The sequence below is a fragment of the Impatiens glandulifera genome, unplaced genomic scaffold, assembly GCF_907164915.1.
Source record: "Impatiens glandulifera unplaced genomic scaffold, dImpGla2.1, whole genome shotgun sequence".
Taxonomy (NCBI): Eukaryota; Viridiplantae; Streptophyta; class Magnoliopsida; order Ericales; family Balsaminaceae; genus Impatiens; species Impatiens glandulifera.
Window position 1 is genome coordinate 1 of NW_025918845.1, and position 26,425 is coordinate 26,425.

The following is a 26,425-nucleotide window of genomic DNA, read 5'->3' on the forward strand; positions in this document are numbered from 1 at the left end:
ATCTTTGGAAGATACTGATCTCTAGTACTTCCTGGACGATAAGCACACCGTATATCCTGAGTCAATCTTGGAGTTCTTCTACAATGCCAGGGTGTTCAGGGGTACCCCCCATTTCGATACTCACATCCAATCTAAGGTGGGGGGTATCATCTTCGACTTCACCAAGAAGGACTTTGCGTGGTGCTTTAGCCTGCCAAAGCAAGGGTTGACAGACCTCGACGTTCCGGCCAACATAAAGGTCGAGGTCTCTCTCACACTTGCCCGGTCTGCCGAACCGGTTGACGATCACGGTACTAAATCACACCCGAGGGCTGAATATCAGCTCCTCAACGATGTGATCGGTAGGAGCATCTTTGGAAGAGATGTCACCAACACCTACTGTACCGTGACCTTCAATATGATGGCGGCTATCGTCACCGGTACACCGGTGAACTGGTCAAGGGTGTTGTTTGACGTCCTCATCTGGATGGTTGGCATCCGATCAGTCGGCCTCATCCCCCAACTAAGCTGCCTTCTAGTTGATCTTGGTTTTCCGACCTGTCCAGGCGAAGGTCTGAACCAGGCCCAAGTGCTCACAAAAGAGATAATCGACTCATTCTATGAGCGGTTTGAGAGGGCTTGGAGGAGGAGGAACCGCTGCAATAACCCTGCCGGTGAGGTCAACTCCCACGCACACTGAGATACTCCTTCCTGCACCCGGTCATTCTACAGCATGCACCGGGTGTATCCTTATTCAACTTACCCACTATCGATTCGACTTGACTCATGTTTTCTTCTGTTTCATTTAAGTTCCCTTCGGTTTTATTCCTGTTACTTTTCAATTTTATCTAGTGCTTCTCTTAGTTCTATTCGGTTAGTTTATAATGTATTGGTGCAATCCTTTGATGAAACAGGAACCTTTTACTAACATAAGTAACTCCTAACTAACTAAATAATCAATGCCCAACTAACTTGGTTGCTTTTCAACAAATACCTACCTCGAGATCCACAAATGGTCAAAAAGCACACTCTTCCCAATGACCTTGGAAACATAAAGATTCTCTTCTCTAAAGAAGACAAAACTGCCATTCAATGCAAACATTTTCCCTCCAAAAACCGGTTCTATATAAAAAGAGCTTTCCTAATCAAAATAACACACCTCAAATCTTAAACTCTCTCTCTATCTACTATCAATATCATGCATAGCAGAACTCTAGGAAATTTTCTGAGCATCGATTTCGAATCATGTATGGAAGAGTGGGACGGAAATCATGGAAAGAGGATCATGTTTGAATCTCTCATCGTCACCGGCCTTCGAACCTTTCTCGAAAAATCCGGTCCCATACTGATTGAGGATGTCAAGGCCTTCTTCAGAAGCGCTTGCATCAGGGCAACTACATCGTCTCTACGGTGAGAGACCAAACTTTCTGGCTTGATGAAGCCGAATTTGCCTCTATGTTTAACTTGCTCACAGAAGGGTTTTCTGACTTTCCATCTCTGGAGGGAAGTGCGGCATATTATCACGCACTACTGTTCTCTGGAACCATTGTTCCGGTAGAAAACTATGGGTTAAAAACCAGCCTCGCTCGTCACACTCAACTCCTTCTTGAGATTGTGACCCGGTCTATCCTCTGTCAATCTCCAAATCAGCGGTACTCAAGGAACACTTACAACATGATGACCTTCGGTTTTCATTCTGTAATGTCTTTTCAATACAATCCCATTTCAGTTTAAATGACCGGGTTATCTGAATATTTTTGAATATCTATCTAAGTAACCGGTTAACACTGTCAAAATAATTGCGTTCCTATCCGGTCTCAAAAGAGAACCGCTTAAACTCAAAAGATTGCAGAATTCTGCTTATTCAAAATAACCGGTTAAATCTCGACAACTCTCCGGTTAAATTAAGAAGACCGCAACATCAATCGGTTTCAAAAAGAGATTGCGTCATCCAAGACGAAAGCGGAAATTTTGGAGGGAAATCTCCCGCCCAAAACTCCCGCCCAAATCTCCCGCTCCTGGTTTACCGCCCACAGTTTGGCGCCTCTTCGATTACCGCCCATGGTTTCCCGCCCACGGTTTGGCGCCCTTTCGTCTTGGAGGGAAATCTCCTGCCCATTGTTGATGGGACGGTTGGGTTTCCAAACCGCACCTATAAAAGGGGCTCTCGGCCATTTCCTTTCACTCTCACGCGAAACTGCTTTCTCTCTCTAAGCTCTCAAACTCTCTCAAGTGATTATCTGCTCTTGTATTCTTCAGACTTTCTCAACTCTAATATGGGGCGCAACTCGGTTCTGTTCAAACATATGACTCAAGTGGATTTCGAGGAAATCCGACAGAAGGGAACTCCTGCGGCAGTAGAAGTTATTAATCGGGTAGCTGAGGCCGGACTAGAGTACTTTCTCGGCGGTCCCCACATTCTATATAGAGATGCGGTTGAAGAATTTTTCAACACCGCAACTCTCTCTGACGACAAGATCACCTCGATTGTAGGCGGTACTGAATTCGAGCTAACCGAGGAATCGGTTGCGGAGAGCCTGCGCCTTCCAACAGCCGTCCAAGATGCAACGGCGGATATAGAGCTAAAAACGTTCGAGGCGGCTTGCCAGATACTCTCAGCGACTAAGGAGCCGATAAAAGTATCCGGTAACAAAGCGACATTGCGACCGGAGTACATACCGATTTGTGATATCTTCACAAAGGCGGTTCAGGCAAGAGGAGGAAACTACAACTCCCTCACCAAGGACAAAATCAGGATGCTAGTCGGCCTGATAGAAGACACAAAAGTGAACTGGGCGAAGGAAGTGTTCCACAACTTGAAGGAAATGGTGAAACCGGACTCAACCCGGTCATGGGGATACGACATCCCTCTTGGTAAAATCTTTCTTCACCACAACATCAACACCGGTCCCGGTGTCCTTATCTCTTCCGGAAGGTTAATCAGATCCAAACAATTCCTGGAAAGGAGTAAGCCAGTCCCCGGTTCCACAGGTGGCCGAAAGAAGACACCCACAACGAAATCGGCTTCGGCGAAAGAAAAGGCCGAAAGCAAAGGCAAGGAGAAGATAGTCTTCTCGGAACCGCCATCACAAACAAAAGAGGAAGAGTCGGCTTCCACATCTGAACGAACCGAATCAGAGAAGACCGATGACGAAAGACCGAATGATGAAGAGCATTCGGGCCCAAGTCCTGATAACACCGGTACAGGCGCAAATCCTGAAACCGTAGAGGGCGGTGAAGAAGACAGTGAAGAGGAGGAGGAGGACGAACAGGCAAAGGCCGACTCTATAGCGAGCCAAATCCTGGAAGTTATTGCACGGCGAGCTGACAAGGTTGGCGAGATATACCGGGAATGGCACGAGCACCGGTTCAGCAAACGTTATAGACATATCTTACCAGGCTTAACCGACGAAGAGTGTTTCCAAAGGCTGAAGGAAATAGAGGACATAGTCATGAACCTCACAAACTCGGAAACTATTCACGATGCGTTGGGCCGAACTAACCTCCTAAGACCACGAGCTTAGCTACAAAAGCTAACCGTACGGATCCGGAAGATTAAGGAACGGTACGAGGAAACATCGAAGGATACCTTAACGCCTTTGGTGTTACAAAGGTTTGAGAAAGCGAGAGGAGAACTCGTTGAAGAAGTAGAGCGGCTGGAGGTGATGTACAGACAAAGAGAAATACCGCACTATTCAATTCCTCAGATCGATAAGAGTCCAACTCTCGGTCCAACACCTCCAAGGGCGAATCCGGCAACAAATGAAACCGATGAAAGGGCGGAGCCTCCCATCACCGAGCAACCTCCACATAAACAACCGGGAGTCTCCGAACCGGGCATTACAAAGGAATTGGTCAAGAGCCTTCTCCAGGAATTTGCAGACTCCACGGTTCACCCGCTAGAGGAGAGGATGGAGAAAACCGTGAGCTCGGCACTCCGGTTCGCCAACAATACGAGGAATAAGCTCGTAATGACAGATAACCGGTTCTCACAAATCGACGCTGACTACCGGGAAGAAGCGGTTCTGCACGACAACCATCTTAAGCGAACTGCGGCCTTGGAAGAAGAAAACTCAGGAATAAAGAATGACTTCGATCGGTTTAAAAGAGAGACCGAACAAAGGCAAAGAGAGGTCACTGAGGATCTGGTCGGCAAGGCCTTGGAACTGGAAAGAAAGAATGCGGGTCTTGAAGACCGCAACGACAAACTCGAGGCCGATCTCAAAGCGCTAACCGCAGAAGTTGACGAATTACTCAAGGCAAAGTTGAGTGCGGATGCCGCGGTTGTGGAGGCAAATGCCCGGGCGGCTCAGGAAGTCCAGGACGCGCTGGACAACGAAGCGAGAAAAGAGAAGGAGCCTCCGCAACTCACCGAAGAAGAAAGAGCCGAGCGAGAACGGAGGACAGCGGCTAAGTTTCCGAGTCTTGCAAAGTCGATAGCCGCTCAAGCTGCGAAAGATGCAGAGCGGTTAGATAGGGAAAGACAAAGGCTCGAAAGTTTTGCAGCCGCTAACAAAAAGAAAAAGGAGGTCCCTTCTTCTTCAGTTCCGGCAAAGCGGAAAAGGGAATCCTCAAAGAAAGCTCAAGTGACCGAGCTACTGAATGAGGTCACTGACACAGTTATTGAGAGTCTACCGGATCAGGCTGCTCATGTCGAAGAAGAAGTTGAAGAGCACCTACAGCGGCGGACTATAAGACAACGAGTCTCCGAACCGGCCAGTCAACCGCAACCGATTAAAAGAAAACGGAACAAGAATTTGATGGCCAGCTACGACTTCTCGGACTCGGAATAGGGGCTCGCTTTCTCTTAACTATACTTATCTTAGTATTTCTATACATCATTTTATATTTTCGGTTATATATATATATATATATATATATAAAGTTATTTTTGAAACCGGCCTATACTTGCATTTTTACATGGTTTTGATAATTTTAAATAAAATAATCAAAAAGGGAGAAATTGATAAGATAAAAGATAAGACTTCTCCGAAAATTTTTCTCAAAATTTTTCCAAATTTTTTCGAAAAACTCTCCCAAGTCAGTTTCAAAAATCCGGTCAAAATAAAGAACCGGTCTACGTTTGCAAACTTACATTGTTTTGATAATTTTAAATTAAATAATCAAAAAGGGAGAAATTGTTAGATAAAATTAGACCGGTTCACAGAACTTAACATAAATAAACCTTCCATGCAGGAACAAGGAACCGGACCGGTCAAACAATTAAACCGGCTAAGAAGACTAGCCGGTCAAGCTACTATACCGACAAGAACAGTTGGAAAATGACCGCTCAAGGAAAGAATCGGCAAAAACTTAAAACCGGAAACATCAAACAGCCGATCAGCCACAAGGCAGAGGAATAACCGAAAGCTGTCCGGTTAAACCACTCACACCGGAAGTCATCCGGTTATGTCGAATGACCGGCCAGTACAAGAAGACAATCCAGGTATCTGTTGAGAATGATACCAAAGGAACAGACTGAACACTTCCATATCCATACAAGTTTGAGGAAAGTCTGCAGGCTGCAGAAGACAGTCCTACAGGATCTTTCCACTTCGGGATAAGTCAGAAAGGAAATCTTCCAAGTACAGACAACTGTTTAACAGACAGTGTCCACATTGAGTAAAAGACAAACCTAGCAGGTTTGTCTTACACACCGGAAGAACAGACTGCCAAGTCTGTGAGATTGACTGACAGGTCTGAGACCGCCAGGTCTGAAAAGATGACCGCAGAGTCTGAATCACTGAATCACTGAACCTCTGCTCAGCCAATCAGATTCAAGGAACTGAAATATGACCGTTGGCATATTTCACCTATAAAAGGGGCAGTTGAAGAAGAGTAAATGCGGGACAACAAGAAATTCTAAGAGCATTTAATTTACAAGTGAAAATAGTGTGTTCTAGAGAAAGCCTAAGTGCAAAAGTTGAAGTGTTTATTTTACAATTTCGGTGTAAATTGTAAGAGTGTTATCGAGCAGGAAATAAATCTCGATCGGATTGTACTTGTATTCCTTAGTGAATATCCTTCTCGCGGTTTCGAGAGGAAGGGGTGACGTAGGAGTTTTATCTCCGAACATCCATAAAATATGTCTTTCTATTTACTTTCTGCCGGTTCCTTTTCTTAACCGATTTGTACTAAATTACCGACACCGCTCCAACCTTCTTAACTCTATTCAAACCGACTCACCAAGTTACCGAAACCGACCCATCAATTTTTCAATCCTTCATTATCCGAAACTGGTTCTGCCTATCACTAGTGTGCTGCTTCAACCTGAAACAAACCTCTTCCGCGCTTGAACCTAGTTCAATGGTTTGTGACAGTTTGTGTAGTATTGAAACCCCTGTGTTAATCTCTAACCGGATTAATCACCACCCTTTGAGTGAGACGCGCTAAACCGGCCCAACCCCGGTCCTCTATCCGCGACCTAGATCCTAACACTTATAAATGTTTATCATTAAAATCTCATTTATACGTACTTAAGTATAATTATTTATATTTATAATAATAATTATTAAATAATATTATAAATATAATAAATAAATAAACTGAACGTATAAACTAAATTAAACATTCACAAATTTAACGATGAAATAAATTAAAATTAATGACTTATATGCATATTTTTTATTTTGGATTATGAACTTGGATGGTTTTTCTATTTTTTTGTTAGTTTCGAATAGTTTCTGATGGAGTTTTTGTCTCTTTTGTGTGTTAAGAATGCTTTTTCAGTTCTTTTGATTTGATGCACTTTTTGGTTTAGTAGTAATCATAGAACAATAATAAATAGTACTCTTTCACCAATTCATTTATCGTTATTCTTATAAATGTCAAGAAAGAAGAATACAAAAAAAAATATGAGAAGTGAGTTTTATATTTTGTGTTTTTGGGAGCTTATGTAAATTCATTTATCGTTATTCTTAAATGACATCAATTAACGACATATGTAATCTCTTTGGTATAGATATTATAGTTCAATTAGAGAGAATAAGATAAGTTTGAAATTTTTTATCAAAAAAATTAATTTCTTGAAAAACAAGAGGAATTTAATAGTTATTTTTTAATTTTTTTCATTTATTATTAGTAATAAATGAAACACCATGAAGTCTATTATTAATTTCTTGAAAAACAAAAGGAATTTAATAGTATATTTTCTAATTAAGTATATTATTAAATATTTTATAAATTTAACAAATAAGTTTATATATACATATATAATTAATATTTTTTTTTGAGATTTTGCATAAGTGACAGATCAAAATTAATGCCTATACATAGAGTGAAGATAGGTTTAATTAAAAAAATAAAACAAATCAAATCCACATAAAATCAGACGTCAATCCAAATCCACGTAAATGCAATTTGCAAAGTGCAGCTTTGCATAAGGACCCGTATGAAATGTAATCATTTTTTATATATATATTTTTAATAATTATTAATATTTACATAATTAATTACCCTTTGTCTCTCATATATAATCCAACAATTTAACCCTTTAATCACACATATTTTTACAAATTATTTAATTAGTCACCTTTAATTTAAATTGATTGAAGATTTTCTCATTTTTAGTTTAGGGTTTATAATTTTTTTTTTATATATAATTGAATTGTGTATAAGAAAAAATATTATCAATATCAAAATACATTCAAATTAATACAAAAATATTACATTTGCTAAAAATGTTTAATTTTTTAAATCACAATCTATTACACAAATAATAGTTTATATTTTTTAAACTTAAAAAAATTATATTTTGATTTTAAACATATAGTTGTTACTTAATATTAAATCTTAAATTAAGAAATATTAAATAAAATAATTCAAATTTTAAAATAAAAGTTTGTATGAAAAATAAAAAAATTAGATAAAAATTCAATTTCAAATATGAGAAGTTCCTAATAGAAACCCTACACAAACAAAAGAGAGTGAATGGTATTTTAAATTGGGTGATGGAAGGAGTGATATAAAGAGATTTGATATAATGGATAGATTTTTAGTTTTGTCAGCTCATTAAATGAGACCAAATGATAGTATAGCCTCATTCAACCAAATAAAAATAAGGGAATGTTTGGAAATTCACTAAGACATAATATATTAATGATATTTTATAAAAACTAGACTCTTTCAGATTTTGTTGAATAATTTAAATAACTCAACCAAAATTTAAACATCATTTTCAGTCCCTTTAACTCATAAAACACACTATTCATATCCTAAAATACTAAAATAATCATTATTTAAAATTATTAATTTATATTTTATTTATATATAATAATATAATTTACCTATTTTTACTTAAAATGTTATTTATTGAATGTATTTTGAGGTTTTCTTTAAATGTAATTTATATAACCTTTCCAAACAAATAGATAAGCATCAACTAAAATTAACAATTGTATTGACCAATTAACAATTATAATCATTCTCAATATATTTATTTTAAATAAATTTATAAATTTATTTGTTAAATGTATATATATTGTCAATATCCACCCATACAATACAGAACTAAGGTTATTATGTACGTTAATTCAAAACATGTTTTAGGCTTTTCCCGCTCGGTCTTAACCAGTTGAATTCACACGTTTTTGATACGTTTAACACGTTTTTCATGTTTTTGGCATGTTTAACACGTTTTTGACACGTTTGACACGTTTTGACACGTTTTGACACGTTTTTTCACGTTTTTGACACGTTTAACACATTTTGACACATTTTGACATATTTTTGGCACGTTTAACACGTTTTAACACATTTAACACGTTTTGACACGTTTAACATGTTTTTCACATTTTTGACACGTTTCACACGTTTTTGACACGTTTTGACACGTTTAACACGTTTTCCACGTTTACCACGTTTTCCACGTTTTGACACGTTTAATACGTTTTTCATATTATTGACACGTTATACACGTTTTTCACATTTTTGGCACATTTAACACGTTTTGACACGTTTAACACGTTTTCCACGTTTTTGATACGATTTTCACGTTTTCGACACGTTTAATACGTTTTTCACATTAATGACATGTTTCACACATTTTTCACATTTTTGACACATTTAACACGTTTAACACGTTTTCCACATTTTTAAACGTTTAACACGTTTTTGATACGTTTTTCACGTTTTCGACACGTTTAATTCATTTTCGACACGTTTAATACGTTTTTCACACCTTCGACACGTTTAACACAATTGACACGTTGGACACTATTTTCATGTTTTGACATGTTTAACACGTTTTTAACACGTTTGACACATTTTTCACGATTACGACACATTTAACACATTTGGACACATTTTTCACGTTTTTGGCACGTTTAACACGTTTTGACATGTTTAACATATTTTTCACGTTTTTCACATTATTAACACGTTTAATACGTTTGTAACATATTTAATATATTTTCACACGTTTTTCACGTTTTTGGCACGTTTAACCCATTTTGACACATATTGCACGTTTTTGGCACATTTAACACGTTTTTCACGTTTTTGATACGTTTAACACGTTTTTGACACGTTTAACATGTTTTCCACATTTTTGACATGTTTAATACATTTTCACATGTTTAATGTCAAACGTGTTAGAAATATATTAAACGTGTCAAAAAGGCCAAAAACGTGTTAAAACTTATCAAAACGTGTTAACGTGCAAAAAAATATGTTAAACATGTCAAAAATATGTTAAATGTGTAAAACGTGTTAAAATGTCAAAAACGTGTTAAACGTGCCAAAAACGTGAAAAACGTGTTAAACATCTTACAAACGTATTAAACATGTTACAAACATGTTAAACGTGTTAAGAATGTGAAAAATGTGAAAAACATGTTAAACATGTCAAAAACGTATTAAACGTACCAAAATGTGAAAAACGTATTAATGTGTGAAAAACGTGTCAAATATGTCAATAAAAATTTTATGAAAATAACCTTCCCCGAAATTTTCCCATTCTCCCTAATAACAAAATAAAAAAACCGATAAGAAATAAACTAGAGTTTGTCTATTCTTCCTTAAGCTATGTAAGCAATAAACGTACAGAATAAGTTAGTTTCATTCGATTTCGAGGATTAAGACCATGGATTTTTTGGAGTGATGTTAAAAAAATATTAATGCATTTAGTACGAAAAATGAGAAGTTTATAGACATTTAATAAAAATGGCCCTTTAATATTTTACCCTTTTGGGGGCACACGTTAAAATTATGATCATGCAGAAGTTTATATACTACATTTGAGCATATATGGAGGGTGGTAAAGCTCTGCGCCAGAAACTGCTCAGGCTACTCTCACTATTTGACTCGCCTTTTCTCATATCTATGTTGTAAGAATGAAATTTCTTGTATTATTTTAAAAATGGACTGGGAAGTAATAATCAAATTTTTTTAACTTGGAAAGCATTTGAGCTTGGAAAGTTTTTCAGATGTTGAATTCTTAAATTTGAATGGTGGAAGGTGGATTACTTCCCAGTCCATGCAATAGAAGATAAGTACGTCATTATATATTAACTTGGAAAGCATTTGAGCTTGAGATAATAAAAATGGCCCTTGTATTGTGTTAAATTAAATCTATGTTGTAACACAATTATTCGTTATTTTCATTCATTTTTATATATTAAATGTTGCTTTTGTCAGTATTATTATGTTTTAAAACTTCAAAGAAGTTTGATTTATTTGAAAAAAAGCTAAATTATTATATGAGTTATAGTAAATATTAATATTGAGAAATGATTGGGAGAAAGATTTATAAAGGAAATGACGATCAATTTATTGGACGAAAAATAATAAAATTTCTCTTTCTTCTTTCTCTTCAACTTTTTTTATTTAACTAGTGATATTATTGATAAATCATTCTTTTTCTCCATTCCCTCCTATTAATATTTTATGTAATTTTATTATTCAAATTTTATTTTGTTTTTAAATAATTCAACTAAACTCCAACTCTATGCATTAAAAATAAGCTATTTTTTAAAGAGAGTGAAGCAGACTAGACGCCTATAGCTAGCCCTGCACCATAGCTCAATCCTTCAACCTACTTCATTTATGCAAAAGCTAAGGGTGTTGTTTGGTTTCTATTATTTAATAAAAACTAGCCTTCTTTCGGTTTTTAGTAATTTAATTAACTGAAAAAAAACTTAAACATTATTTTCAGTCTCTAATTCATCAAATCATTATTTAAAATTATTAATTTTATTTTATTTATATATTAAATGTATGTTTATATATCAAACCATGTCCACTCCATCTATAAATAAAACTGTGTGCTAATAAGTATACTATATTTTTTTGGTATACATCTAACAAATAAGTTTATATATATATTTAAAATATATAGATTGAGAATGATTATAATTGTTAATTGATCAATGCAATTGTTAATTTTAGTTGATGCTTATCCATTTGTTTGGAAAGGTTACATACATTACATTTAAAGAAAACCTCAAAATACATGCAATAAATAACATTTTAAGTAAAAATAGGTAAATTGTATTATTATATATAAATAAAATCAAAATTAATAATTTTAAATAATTATTATTTTAGTATTTTAGGATATGAATAGTGTGTTTTGATGAGTTAGAGAGACTAAAAATGATGTTTAAATTTTTGTTGAGTTATTTAAATTATTCAACAAAATCCGAAAGAGTCTAGTAGTTTTTATTAAATAACGGAAATCAAACAAGAACTTAGCTTTTGCATAAGTGAGGTAGGTTGAAGGAGGGCTATGGTGCAGGGCGTGTAGGCGGTCTGACTGGGGAAAGCGACAGGGATAGCTATCTCTAGTCTCCTTTACTGTCTTTATATAAAAGAGCTTGTTTTTAATATATAAATAATGAATGAAAATGTCGAATGACTATAGTCTAGTTATCGAAGTAGGGTGAAAATAAATTATAGACACTTAAAGCAATAGGCAAAGTTCACATCATCACTTTATTTATTTACTTTTTTATCTTTCCTTTTTTCAAAATTTAATGATGAAGATTTTTATATTATGACTTTGATATATTTACAAATTGGAATTTTCTTTTTATTATTATTATTATTATTAATTTTATGAGATTTTTATCATATTTTTGAAACTTGTTCACTTTTTATTATGGGTAGAAAATAAAAAGAAAGTGAACTTCAAAGATTGAAAAGTGATAATATTTTGATAGAAGTGAAACGATAGCTTAGAGGGGTGCAACCCACCTACAAGACATTTCTTACCGAGTCATCTTAGTGCTAGTAGTAGGTGATGATGATTAAAAATTATAATAATATATAAATAATTATTTGATTATATATATTTTAAGCAAGCTTAATAAATTCTAGTTGCTTAGGACTAGGTAAAAAAATTGTTTAGGACTAGGTAAAAAAAAGCTATGACTAAATAAACTATGTAATTTTTCTTTTCATATTCACACAAATTGTTTTTAATATAATAATAAAAAGTTAATATTAAACCAATTAACTGTTATAATATTAATTAAAATAAAATTTATATTTAAAAAAAGTTGTATATTATTAATAAAAATATACTTTAATTTACTATATAAATTAATTAAATTATTTAAAAAGTTTTTTATCATAACTTAATAAATTGATTTTCATTAATATATGAATTTCTAAAAATGCCTTTATTTTTATTTTGTTAAATACGGTTATACCATATTTCAAAACTAAAAATTCATTCATTATGTTAACATAAAATATTGTTAGTATAAAATAAAATATTATTAAGAAAATAATATTTGAAATTAGAATGATATAATTATAATTTAGTTTAAAAAATGAATTATATAGATATAAGTTGTATTAATTAATAATAATAATATCATTAATTTATAGAATTAATTATAAATATTATTTATCAATGTAATTGAATTTTAATAACTTAATATGTTTTTGATAATATATATATATATATATATATATATATATATGTTAAACAATAAAACCAAAACCAAACAAGGCCTAACATTTATTAAATAAACCCAGTCCCTATCCATCGGCCACCAAACCGTCACCACCCACAATCATTCTCTCATTCTCTCACAGCTGAAGTTGAAGCATTCTCTCATTCTCTTGGCTGAAGTTGAAGTCGGTCATAAAATCCCTCATCGACCTCCCACCCGAAGCTGTTGGATCTTGTGGCGTACAAATCCACACGGATTCTGGGTTCCTTACGATATTGCAGGACAAAACGGGTGTTTTCTGCCTGGAGGTAACCAAAATGTAGATCTGTAGATCTGGTGTGTAGATCTGTAGATCTGGTGTAGATCCGCAGATGGTTTCGTCAAATCTTTTCTTTCGCACAATAACTAGCTTTCTGTTCCGCTAATTGCAGCTTGTGCGTAGCAACAGTCGTCGCTTTATGCCATCACAAGCTGATGAAGAGGCTCATCAGTTATCTTACCTGCAGAATCACATGCAGAAGCACATGGCGAATATCCTTTCTCTTTTAGCTGATTCTGAAGTTGGGGAAGTGAAAGGGGAAGGAGAGGGCTCTCTGGTTTGTTATTCTTTCTCTGTATTCGGATAATGATATGATATTATTACAAACAAGCTTCATTTTGCTTCCTTATTAGTAATTTGGTAATCCTAATGTTGTACTAGGAGTTGGAGAAGGATATAAAAGCTCGGACAAAAGGGAAGATGGGAGCTCCAACCTGAACTGGAAGAAGGTATGATTTGTGGAGGTAGTAACCCCATTTGAAATTACTTATTGCTCATGTATTTGGATTTATTTTCAGATACATTGAAGATCCACCGCTGAGCAAAAATCGGAAAATGGGATTGCATTTGCGAGAGGATTGAAGAAAGTCTCATAGATCCACCGCCTTGCTTCTCTCCCGAGTCAGGTACGCCGCTTTCCTTCGTTCATTTAAGTTATATTTTTCCTTCTCTCCCGAGTCAGGTACGCCGCTTTCCTTCGTTCATTTAAGTTATATTTTTCCTTGTTACATACATGACTCATTCTATATCTGCAACTTCTAATATGTTATGTAGTGTTAGAGTTTCTTTTTCTTTAAATTTATAAAATATTAACATTTTAATTTCTTTATTATATTTTAAACTATATTAATAATAATTTATAATTAAATACTTATTTATAATTAATTATATTGAATTTTCGAATTTAAATAATAATAATAAAATGATATATTTTTATTTGATTTTTTTACTTTTATATTTTCTTTTTAAACAAAAAATCAGGTGCTAATTTTTTAATTTTAATCATTTACATGATTAACCATAAAACTAAAGGAAAAGGCCATCTGACCTTGAGATTAAACAAAAGCAAAGAAAAGACTTCATGTGTAGCCTTCTCAAGTGGTAGCTCTTAGTCAGTTATTCCCCTGCCTTCAAACATAACACCAATAAATTCAAATTAAGCGAACATAACTCAAACTACTAGGGCAACATCATACACACCTTGGCATATGCTTAATCTATTATTATACATAGGCTACGTTTGGTGAACAGTTTCCCAAACTAACCTTGTTTGGCGTTCACTTTCCCAAACTAACTTAGTTTGTTCATTTATTCTCAAACTAACCTAGTTTACTATTCAAACTCAATTTTTTTTTTTTTTTTTTACATTTAAAATTTAAATTATTATTTATATAAACTAAATTATTTATATTTTGATATATATTTTAAATTATTATTTTTATAAATTTGATTATTTATATTTTGATATATAATTTAAATTATTTTTTATAAATTTAATTATTTATATTTTAATATAAATATATATATATTTATATATATATATATTTACATTTCAATTCTCATTTATATAGTGTAATAAATATTTCCTTTAGTATTCTAATAAATAATTGATAAATACTAATAAATTTAAAATATTTTAACCATAATAATATAATAATTAAATATTCTTAAAAACTATTACAATCATCATTTATCTAAATTATTGACGATTTTGCTCAGGACAACGTTGGCTACGTCTCGTATGACCTTCTTGGCCACACCTCCCACAAATGATGGTTCTTCGTGGGTTATCCATTTCGGTTCGAATACGTTGGCTTTGACCTCGTTGGTTTTTCTTCTTTCTCAAATTTTCATTGGGAACAAGATTACCATATTTCTCCCAATCATGTGCTATTGGAAACGTCCAATATGATTCATTAGGTATGGGGTGAAAATCATACTGCCACATCTCAGAAAGTGTTGTTAGATTGTGATATGTATCGATGTATTTAACCCAATCGAGATTGCACACTATACAACCAGCAACTATATGTGAACATGGAGAGTGATATCGGCACCATTTTCCACAAGAACAAAAACATTTACATAGGTCAATGATATGTTTGTTGCCACCTTTCCAAAAACCATTATTAGTTCTGTAACGTGCAGTAGTCACCTCAAAGATTCCAGTTTGCTCATTGTATGGAATAACTATGTGTGATGATGCCTTGCTTTCGATATTTTCAAATAATTTTCTTGACATATTGCAATAAGTATGCTCATTTTGAAGATCATTCAAAGTTTGAGTACGCCTTTCTGCAACAAATTTTACAGAGCGATAATATATATATTCCACCATTGACTTGATCGGAAGAAAACGAGCAGACCTTAAGATACCATTGAAACTTTCGACCATATTTGTTGTTGCTTAACCGTAACGATATCCTCCATCGTGAGACATAGTCCACATCTCTAATGGAATATTTCGTAACCATTTTTCAGCATCGGGATTAAGCTCTTTGATTTGTCTCATCGCATCTTCGAATTTTCTCACTTGACTATTATTTTCGGCCACCCAACATAACATCTTCAAATGTGATCCAAGATAAGCTAAACTAAAATTACTACGGACATGGTAGAGACAAAAACGATGTATACCCATGTCTCCAGTGAAGCCATTTTGTTCTTTCTTCATTGCTTCAATGATTCCAGCATGACTGTCTGAAATTATGCACACTCTCGTTCTACATCGACATATAAATCTACGAAGGCGACGTAGAAACCATGACCAGTTGGCAGTTGTTTCTTCATTGACTATAGCATAAGCAAGTGGGTATTGATGGTTATTAGAATCAGATCCCATTGCAATTAATAATTTCTTGTTATATCTTCCTTTCAAGAACGTACCATCAATACTGATAACTGGCCGAGCATGTTGCCACCCATCAGCTATCGGTTTGAATGCCCACCATACACGCTTAAACACCGACGTGTGGAGTTTTGTAACATCGACCACAGCTTCAATCGAAGCACTCGTGCCTGGATTAAAATGCATCAAAGCACTTAAAAATTTAGGAAGTTTAGAATAAGAGATCGTCCAATCACCATACACCTCCGATATTGCCTTTTGTTTTGCCAACCAAGCCTTCTTGTAGCTAACATGATATTTATACATTGCCAGTATTTGATTCCTTATGTTATTCACTTTCAAGTATGGCCCCTCCATTATCTAAATATGTAAATTTAAAATAATAAATAGCAACTCAAAAATATGTAAAAGATCAACAATATTAAATATCAAAAATATTCTTACTTGTTGCTTTATAACACTTCCAATCATTTTTGAACTAAGTTTCTTGTAGTCTCTTTGGATTGTTCTCAAAAGGCAGTTATGTTGAGCAGGAAGTTTAGTGATTTGAAAGTATCCAGATCGCTTACTTTTTATAACTCGAATTTTCCACGGACATGTAACTATAGTACATTTTGCCTTATAAAGCACCGTAGTGCTCTTTAAAACATGATAATTTCTTGATTCTCTTATGTGGCTTGATTTTATTGCATCTATTGCAGTTTGTTTATCTACCAAACATTGACCTTCAAAAAGATCATTGTTAAGCGAATTAAAATTAGGAAAATGACCTGAATTATTCATGGCAACGTTGTTGAGGATCTCCTCTGTTGTAAACCATGGCACATTAGGAATATGTCCATCCATATTTGTTGGGTCATTTGTCTGAATATTCTCTTCTTCACCGTCACTATTACTTGTTGAATCTGAGCCCTCTACATTGTAATCACTATCACTTTCATCGCTTTCCATCTTCGGGTTTAAATTAAATCCATCAGTTTCACTTAAATTGTAAAGTGCATTAGATCTTGTCACTCCATCATTAATAATTTCTTCCATCTGAATTTGTTGTGACTCGTGAAAACTTGACGAGAAATCAATTCTTGTTTCATTAGTTTGACTAGGACCAACATCAGTATATTGTGTTTGGAAAAGATTATAATCACCATAATTAGAGTAATTGCCTCCTTTATTTGAATTTTCCATCTACAAAAATACAATAATAATCATTATTAGTAATAAGTATTAAATAAATTTAAAAACACATAAACAACTAAAAGTTAGAGACAAGAACCTCTTTGTTTGTTTGCTTTCTTGTTTTCTTGTTTTTTCTTGTTTGCTTTTTTGTTAATATTCTTATGTAACGGTTTAATATTTCCATTGCACTACATTAATTACATAGCACATAACCACCACATTTAATGTTCCTACTAACCAACTAATATATTTAATGATTCATTAACCTTCCTACTAACCAACTAACATATTTAATGATTCATTAATTTAACACATATTTTTTTACAACATTTAAGTTAGGAAGACAACACATTAAAAATTGATAAAATTTTTTATTGTAAAATTATATCACAATCAAAAGTTGTCAAAATTATTTTAATAAAAGACAACCCAATAAATATAAATAATAATTTAAATGAAAAGTTGTCAAAATTATTTTAATAAAAGACAGCCCAATAAATATAAATAATAATTTGAATAGTAAAAAAATGATTTATGGGATGAAAATCATACTTCCACATATATATATATGTAAATATATATATATAATAATAAATTTGAAATATAAATATATATATATTTATATTAAAATATAAATAATTAAATTTATAAAAAAATAATTTAAAATAATCAAATTTATAAAAATAATAATTTAAAATATATATCAAAATATAAATAATTTAGTTTATATAAATAATAATTTAAATTTGAAATGTAAAAAAAAAAAAAAAAAAAAAAAAAAAAAAAAAAAAACTGAGTTTGAATAGTAAACTAGGTTAGTTTGGGAATAAATAAACAAACTAGGTTAGTTTGGGAAAGTGAACGCAAAACAAGGTTAGTTTGGGAAAACTGTTCACGTTTGGTAAGGTGTACTATCCTGTAGACATAGTATAATTATATGCACAATAAATTAGAAAAAATGTTTGGTTGATATATATTTATATACATAATAACAATTATGTATAATTTATACCTTATATGATGTATAATATTATACCTACTTATACTAGTTACAAGAATGTAAAAGCAATTATAAAAATTAATATTCTTAATTTATCCTTAATTTTATAAATTATTAAAATTTTAATTTCTTTATTATATTTTAAAATATAATAATAATAATAATAAATTATATCTAAATATTAATTTAAATTTAATATTTTTATTTGATTTTTTAATTTATATATTTTTTTATCTCTATTAAAAGTTTATATTATTTTAAATATAAAAATTTTAATGTGATAATTTTTATACATATTTAAATATAATTATTATTTAAAAATAATAATAATATTAATTAAAATAATAGTCATATATAAAATTAATTTATAAGATAAAATTGTATTTCATTATTAATAAATAATATTTATAATTAATTATATAAATTACTAATATTATTATTATTAATCAATACAATTTATATCTATATAATTTATTTCTAAAACTAATTTATAATTATAACATTATAATTTCAGATTTTATTTTATTAAAATTATTATTAATAATAATATTTTATTTTAAACAAATAATTAATATTATTTCAATAAACAAATATTTATAATAATACATAAATTTCAAAATTAAATATTAATTAATATAAAAATAAAATTTATTTATATAATTATATAAGTTAAATTATAAAGAATTATATATAAAATAATGTAAATTATATAATAATATTATTTATTTTAAAAATATATTTATATTTAATTAATAATACAAACTATTTCTAATAAATATTAAAATATTAATTTAAAAATATATAAGGTTAAAATAGTCTTTTATATTTCTTACTATTTTTTATACTATAAACCAAACAAAAAATTAATAAAATATATATAATTTATACATATTTTTAACTTCCAACCAAACACTAATAACCTATATAATTTATAACTCATATTACCTTCTTATAATTTATACCACTTACAACTTATACCTATATAACTAGTATATCGTACCAAACACTACCATAGAATATATACAAGTTAAATTGGATAACCTCTTAAATTTAGAGGAAAAGAAACAACTTTGTCGTCTTATATAACAAACTTACTCAAGAGTCCTTATGAAAGATGTACTAGAATTGTAAAAACGATCTTCATCTTCCTCTTCCTTCATTGACACCTTTTGTAAACCATCATGGTTGAATTTGTTATACATGAATGATTTTGATATATATGATTAACATTTGAATTAAAGTAAATCAAAATTTCGGATCAAAACGCTTATGCTGCATGGGGTGGGAGGTACCACGTCCCACCATTCAAATATAAATATTTAATATGTGAAAAATATTCAACACCATTCTTGTCACTTAATGCATACATTTTGTCCCACATAGATACCCTGTTAGAATCTTGTCATTCATTGAAGGACAAGTGACCCAAATGTTGAAATTAACCATTAGCGTTTTATTAGAATATGATTTCTCATACATATCAGAATGAGCTTTCATCAGACCCATGATAGTCTTCTCCTTTGCTACATTGCGAGCAAACGTCTTGACTATCGTCAATCGAACAACTCCTAAACTTTGTTTATCAAAGAGTTTCCATTCAGCTTCATCAATTTTCTTCGGTTTCTCACTAAAAGGAACATGAAGCTTCTTTTCCATAGAGATAATCTTCAATCTGCATCCTATAAAAAACATAATTTGTCCCATCAAATCTTTCAATCCCATGTCCTATATTTTTCTCGCTTGCCATCGTTTTAAATGCATCTCGTATATTTTTATCGGGTCATTTATTGAGAAAAACATTCCATATTTAGCATTTCCAATGATGAATTCCATGTTTGGTACATAAACTTCTTTTAGTATATGTACATCTTCAAGAGTTTCTATACACTAAAACCTTCCCTGAAAAAATTTCCTTAAACTGTGTAAATGAATTAACGTACATAATAACACAAACTTCGTCACTTTTTAGAATACCACTTTTTAGAATACCGAATTCACAATCATTTATGTGAAATTGAGTTTTTTTATATCATTCTTACCCAATTTGGCCTATATCATGTTTATTAGGTCTTAATGAATTTATGTGAAATAAATTCTTATCATCACTATATATATATAAGACAATAAAAACAATTATGGCTAGTTTGTTTCAACTTGCTTATTAGCTAATTATTTGAGTGTATTTATAATGTTGTTTTTTCCTTTTCGTAAAAATCAAAATTTATTATATAACTTGATCTAAAACTTTATAAAAAGTATAAGATTTGACCTTTTGTATTTTATATTAACATAAATTGATTTGGTCTAATGGATTTGAAGCTTGACAATAAGTTTGTCCCAAGATCTATTGCCGGAAAATGCATATTTTTTTCTTTAATTTACACACGTACGATGACTTGGATTAAAAAATAATATAAAATCCTAGTCATCAATTACACGTGTCAAAAATTAATGGTGTTAAATGTTTTTCCGTCAAGTTGATCAAATTGTCATTAAAATCCCTCCAATCAATTACCTACCCCTAAAATGACCCTTTATTCTTGCAAATTATTTGGTCAATAGTTAGACTAGAAAGCACAAATTGTTCGATATCAAGAGCCGAATGAATACAATAAAGATTAAACATATTCAAATCGGGTCGGTTGCATTGTGAATCTTCTTGAGAGGAAATAATTCATCCCATGTGGTTCATTTATTCTAACTACTCAATTTGCTATGATAAATCGATTGATTTGTTTCTTGTTTGGGAATATTTTTTGGGGAATCATTTGCCTTAGCTTGTTTGATGTAGGATTACATGATTAAAAAAAATATTATTAATTCAAATTTTTGTTTAATAATAATAAGAAAAGTAAATTATTTAAAAGATATGTTAAGTGATAATGAATTATTTTTAAATAACCAAATAACTTAAAACAAGCTATTAGTAAAAATAGTAGGTGAGTATATAAGAAATGAAATAAATGTGATAGTTATAGATATTTTATACTTAACATTTTTAATTTTAGTTTACTTATTTAAATAAATAAATTTTACTATATTATCTAAATGCTTTGACAAAACCATAACTATATTTATAGCATAGTGTAACTGAGTTTAAATAACAAATATTATTAACTTTGTTCAATTAATTTTATTTTGTTTAACCAATCTGAGCCCATCCATCAGAGACAATTTAGGCTGGGTTGGATCAATTTTTATTTGGGTTGTGTTATGGCCAATTTATTTTATTTCATGTTGACTTTCAATTAAATAACCATATGATTTGCCCAAAATGAAAGGGAATAACCTTGGCTCTGAAGACAATTTCGTTTTGATTATTTAACTTAGTTTAAATTTTAAATTCTAAAATATAAACAAATATTTAAATGCTAACATTCATATAGACAATTATAAATTATGATTTTTTTGAATATAATTATATCCAACTGTATAATTAAGAGGCTCAAAAATTATAATTTTTAATTGAATTAAAATAAATAATGAACATATCTAATAAATTAATAAATAATGTGTTGCCCTAGAGAAAAGTCTAAAATAAACTTGCAATAGTTTCACTTTTGTATCATCTTTTAAGTTGCATGTTTTCTTCTAATGCCCGATCAATGGTGAAGAAGGATTGTTGAATAGCCAATCGAATGGGCCAAAGATCCAAAATGGGAAAATGAATCAATGCCTTCCAAACAATCTTGAAAACTTCATGAAATTTTGAATATATGGATTACTAGAGTCCACGGTTCTTACGAACACTAAAACAATCAGCATAATAAGCCCATTTGACATCTCATCTTTCTATGTTTGTTTACTTGAAAATAAGAAAATGAAAGAATAAAAAAAAGTTGGAAAAAATAAAACAAGACTAGTCAAATGTCTTGTTTTATTTGGGTACTGGTATTTCTTGTTTATGATGATGAACAATAGTGGATGAATTGGTGAAGGAAGTTGGAGTACTATTTATTATTGTTCTATGATTACTACTAAACTAAAAAGTGCACCAAATCAAAAGAACTGAAAAGGCATTCTTAACACACAAAAGAGAAAAAACCTCATCAGAAACTATTCGAAACTAACAAAAAATAAAAAACAAAATAGAAAAACCATCCAAGTTCATAATCCAAAATAAGAAAATATGCATATCAGTCAGTAATTTTAATTTATTTAATCGTTAAATTTGTGAATGTTTAATTTAGTTTATACGTTCAGTTTATTTATTTTTTATATTTATAATATTATTTAATAATTAATATTATAAATATAAATAATTATACTTAAGTACATATAAATGAGATTTTAATGATAAACATTTATAAGTATAAACAAAAACAATTAATACACACGAATATTTATCTTCTCACTTAACATAACTAGATTAATAATTAAGAATTAAAAGGAAACATAAGCAAAAAAATATGTAGACCTCGAACAAACATAAAATTAATATTTGAAAATTAAGGAGATCTTTAAACATGAGTTCACGAGTAACTCATTCGCCAATATTTAAAAATAGCTTGTTTGCAAAATGGGTAGATCTTTATTATAGCAACAATAAACTAATAAATTTTGTTTTTTTTATATTACTATAATTTATTTAACCTAAATAAATTGTTTGAAAATCTTTTAACATCAATAGATTCCAAACCTTAGTTCTGTATTGTATGGGTGGATATTGACAATATATATACATTTAACAAATAAATTTATAAATTTATTTAAAATAAATATATTGAGAATGTTTATAATTGTTTTACAATTGTTAATTTTAGTTGATACTTATCCATTTGTTTGGAAAGGTTATATAAATTAAATTTAAAGAAAACCTCAAAATACATACAATAAATAACATTTTAAGTAAAAATAGGTAAATTATATTATTATATATAAATAAAATATAAATTAATAATTTTAAATAATGATTATTTTAGTATTTTAGGATATGAATAGTGTATTTTAGCATTTTAAGTATGGCCTCGTCAGCATATTTGTATCTAACAAATGCAAAGCCATGCGAATCTCCAATCCTGTCGAAAGACAATATAAGCAAAACCCCATTTAAAATAAGAAATGTAATTTTCTGAAAAATGTTTTCAAGTATGATAATATGTATGTCTTAGCATGTGCTCAAGTGATAGACATATATACACACTATGCAGTGTTCTAAATGGCGGTCGAGGCGGCCGCCTAGACGGCAGGCGGTCTAACACCGCTCCGCCTATACATGAGGCGGTGAGATTATTTAATTATTTATTATTTTTAATTAATTAATTACTAATATTAATATATATATATATATATAAATTCAATAAAAACACTCTTTATCTCCCACTATTTATATAAATTTTGAAATGATTCTTTACATTCCAATTCATTTATCTTCTTCTTTTCCGTATCTTATCTCATTCACCTCACCTCCCTTATCATCTACATACAGTTAAACATCTATCTCTTTTTCAGCTCGTCTACATACTTATTTTTGTTAGATGTTACTACGTTAGAGAATATTAATTTGGTTTTTTGATAAAATGATAATGATAATTATATTTATATTTAAATTTATTTATATTCAACCACTTAGGCACCTCCTAAGCACCGCCTAGGCACCTGAGGCAGTAGGCAGTCACTTACCGCTCCGCCACCGCCTACCGCCATTTAGAACACTGACACTAGGGTATGCATACACAAAAACTTGAAAACCTAATTAGAATAAAATAGCAGTAGTAATGGAGGGAGATGACATTTCTTCTACAGACAAAAAAAGAATCGCTTCGATCTCTGGGAATAATTCACAAAAATGTATTTATTAAAAGGTGAAGAAACGGAGCAGAGGGTAAACGAACCTTCGATCTCTAGGAATAAAAACGTCTACAACGTTGCCATACTTGTCGAATAGAGGAAACAAATCGTCCGCAGATGTTCCTATTGAAAAACAAATGATGAGGAGGAATCCCCAAATTAGCAGTAAAAATAAAAAGAAAAGAACGGAAGGTGATGTTGAGAACGAGAAGAGGGAATGTGTCTTTGATATCCGGAGGACCGAATCTTCCGAAGTGGAAAGCAAAACTAGGTTTCTGTCTCTAAGGAATTCCAGAGATGATAGATAGATAGATATCGATGATAGATAGATATTTATATTTAAAAAATAAATAAACCCATTTACAGCCCATTTGGGTCACAGGCCCAGATTACTTAACCCATCAAACAAAAACAAATAACTAATGATATATAAAAATAATAAAATCTTCATAATATGACGATGTGGGAAAAACATAGTTTTACAATAAAAAAAATATAAGGCTCAACAAAACTAAGTGAAAGTTCAGGCAGAACTGAAAGAAATACGTTGGGCAGTTGCTTTTGATTCTGTGTCAATTTTGAAGTTGCAAGATAATTCAACAAATAAGATGAAAAATTGAACAGAAGATGTTCAAAGCAAAGAATAGCATTCAAATCAAAAGAAAATGTAATGTAAGGGAAGCATTTTTAAACTACCTGCTTTCTGTAGGATGATGCATCATGCATAGCTATCCAAATGTTCATGAACTTCAAATCCTTCAACTTGCCCCAGTGGAGGAAAAAACAAAGCATGCTGTGAAAGTGCAGAACTGCTGCTGCATCTGCAGCAATACATATTCTCATGGACATTGTCGTCCCAATTGCAGGCAAGAAATGTAAATGCATCCAGTTCCTTGGAAGCTAAAGATAAAAATAGAAAAGAATGTAAAGCTTCACTCTACTTCTTAGAGAACTCTCTTGCTAATGACATCTAAACAGACCTATGTGATCCAACTTTTCCATCTGAAGTTCCATCTTGGTGAATAAATAGCATTCTTATGCAAGATTTCTCTTGTGATTCTACTGGTCATATGATCATTCTTTCTAGCAACACAACAAGCTGATCCCATGCTATGCGGTACAAGTGAATTAGACTGCAAAAGAGGCAAATGAAGAGACATAATCAATCAAAAACTTAAAGATGTGTAAAAGGAAGAGAAGTAAAAAGTGCAAATAATAAATTAGCTGATTAGTACACATGACATATGTGGTTGAATAACATTACATACTGTGACAAAACAACTTTACTCTAGTAGTACTCTTGAAATATCATTCCTAAAGAGTATTTCATAAAACTGCCACACTTATGCATATTACCTACCCAAACTCGGACTGGTGTGGTTCTATGCAATTCTCTTGGTATAACACTTACTGCATCCTCTAATAATGGCTTAAGAGAGTCCACAGAAGCTTTTGGGTCTTTCTCGTAATTTCTTAAGCCGGGGCTTTAACTGCAATACAAAGCGGGATGAAAAATAAACAAGGCATGAAATGCTAAACCAAATATTTAATTAGATCAAACTCTGTATCACAAAATCAATAACAATCCTCCATTTCATTTCAGTTCATCTAGTCTTCATCACCTATTTTGTTTTCCATTTTCACCCGTTGAATTTTGGGTTTGCAAGGGAGTGGGGGAATTATTTCATGCTATATAAATGTAGACTTAATGTTCTGTACACACTTGATGCAACTCTGTATTTTAAGTGTTGTCATTGAGGACTCTTTGACTTTGTTCTATAAATTCAAATTGGAGCTCATAATCAATCTCAAGTTCAATCTAACAATTGGGTTATTAATACACGTATTTTCATTTATATTCATTATTAATGTTTAATAAGAAAACCATTATTGATGACATGGCTGATAAAATATATTGATTTATTAATTTTTGGATATTTAATAATTTCAATTTATAGGAAAATAGCCAAATTTTATTTCTAACAAATATTATAAAGATGTCCAGTTTTGACACAATAAATAAACACGATTATGTATTAACACATTGTACTTAAATAAAGACAAAATTAGGTGTTTGATTGTTGCATTTTGATTAATGAAGTTGTAAATTTTACATATAGGAGGAGAATTAGGGTTTCAAGTAGAGGATGAGATAACAAAGCGGCGCTCTCGGTCTATTCCCTCTCTCTCTAGTTGAAATTGGAGGCGAAGCATGGATTGCGAATGTAATAGGAACGAAGGTTACGCCTCAATTTAAGGCGTATTTTGGAAAAGTAATAATTGAGATTTTAATTACTTTAATGTTTTTTTAAGATAACTCTCAGTATTTACTACCCTAAGTATACATATTATAATTAATTAAGTATATATTATTGTTATATATACACACGTATAATAAAAAATAAACAAATTTG

General features: G+C 31.2%; 1 protein-coding gene across 1 annotated transcript; it reads right to left on the minus strand.

The window, feature by feature from the left end:
- Nucleotides 1-14,896: 14,896 nt before the first annotated feature.
- On the minus strand, nt 14,897-24,860 carry LOC124917152. The gene is made up of 4 exons (XM_047457654.1): nt 24,708-24,860; nt 16,490-17,230; nt 15,610-16,405; nt 14,897-15,492 (listed from the first exon to the last, which is right to left on the minus strand). Exons 1-4 carry the CDS (start codon nt 24,858-24,860, stop codon nt 14,897-14,899), a joined length of 2,286 nt encoding a protein of 761 aa, XP_047313610.1.
- Between the last annotated feature and the right edge of the window lie 1,565 nt (nt 24,861-26,425).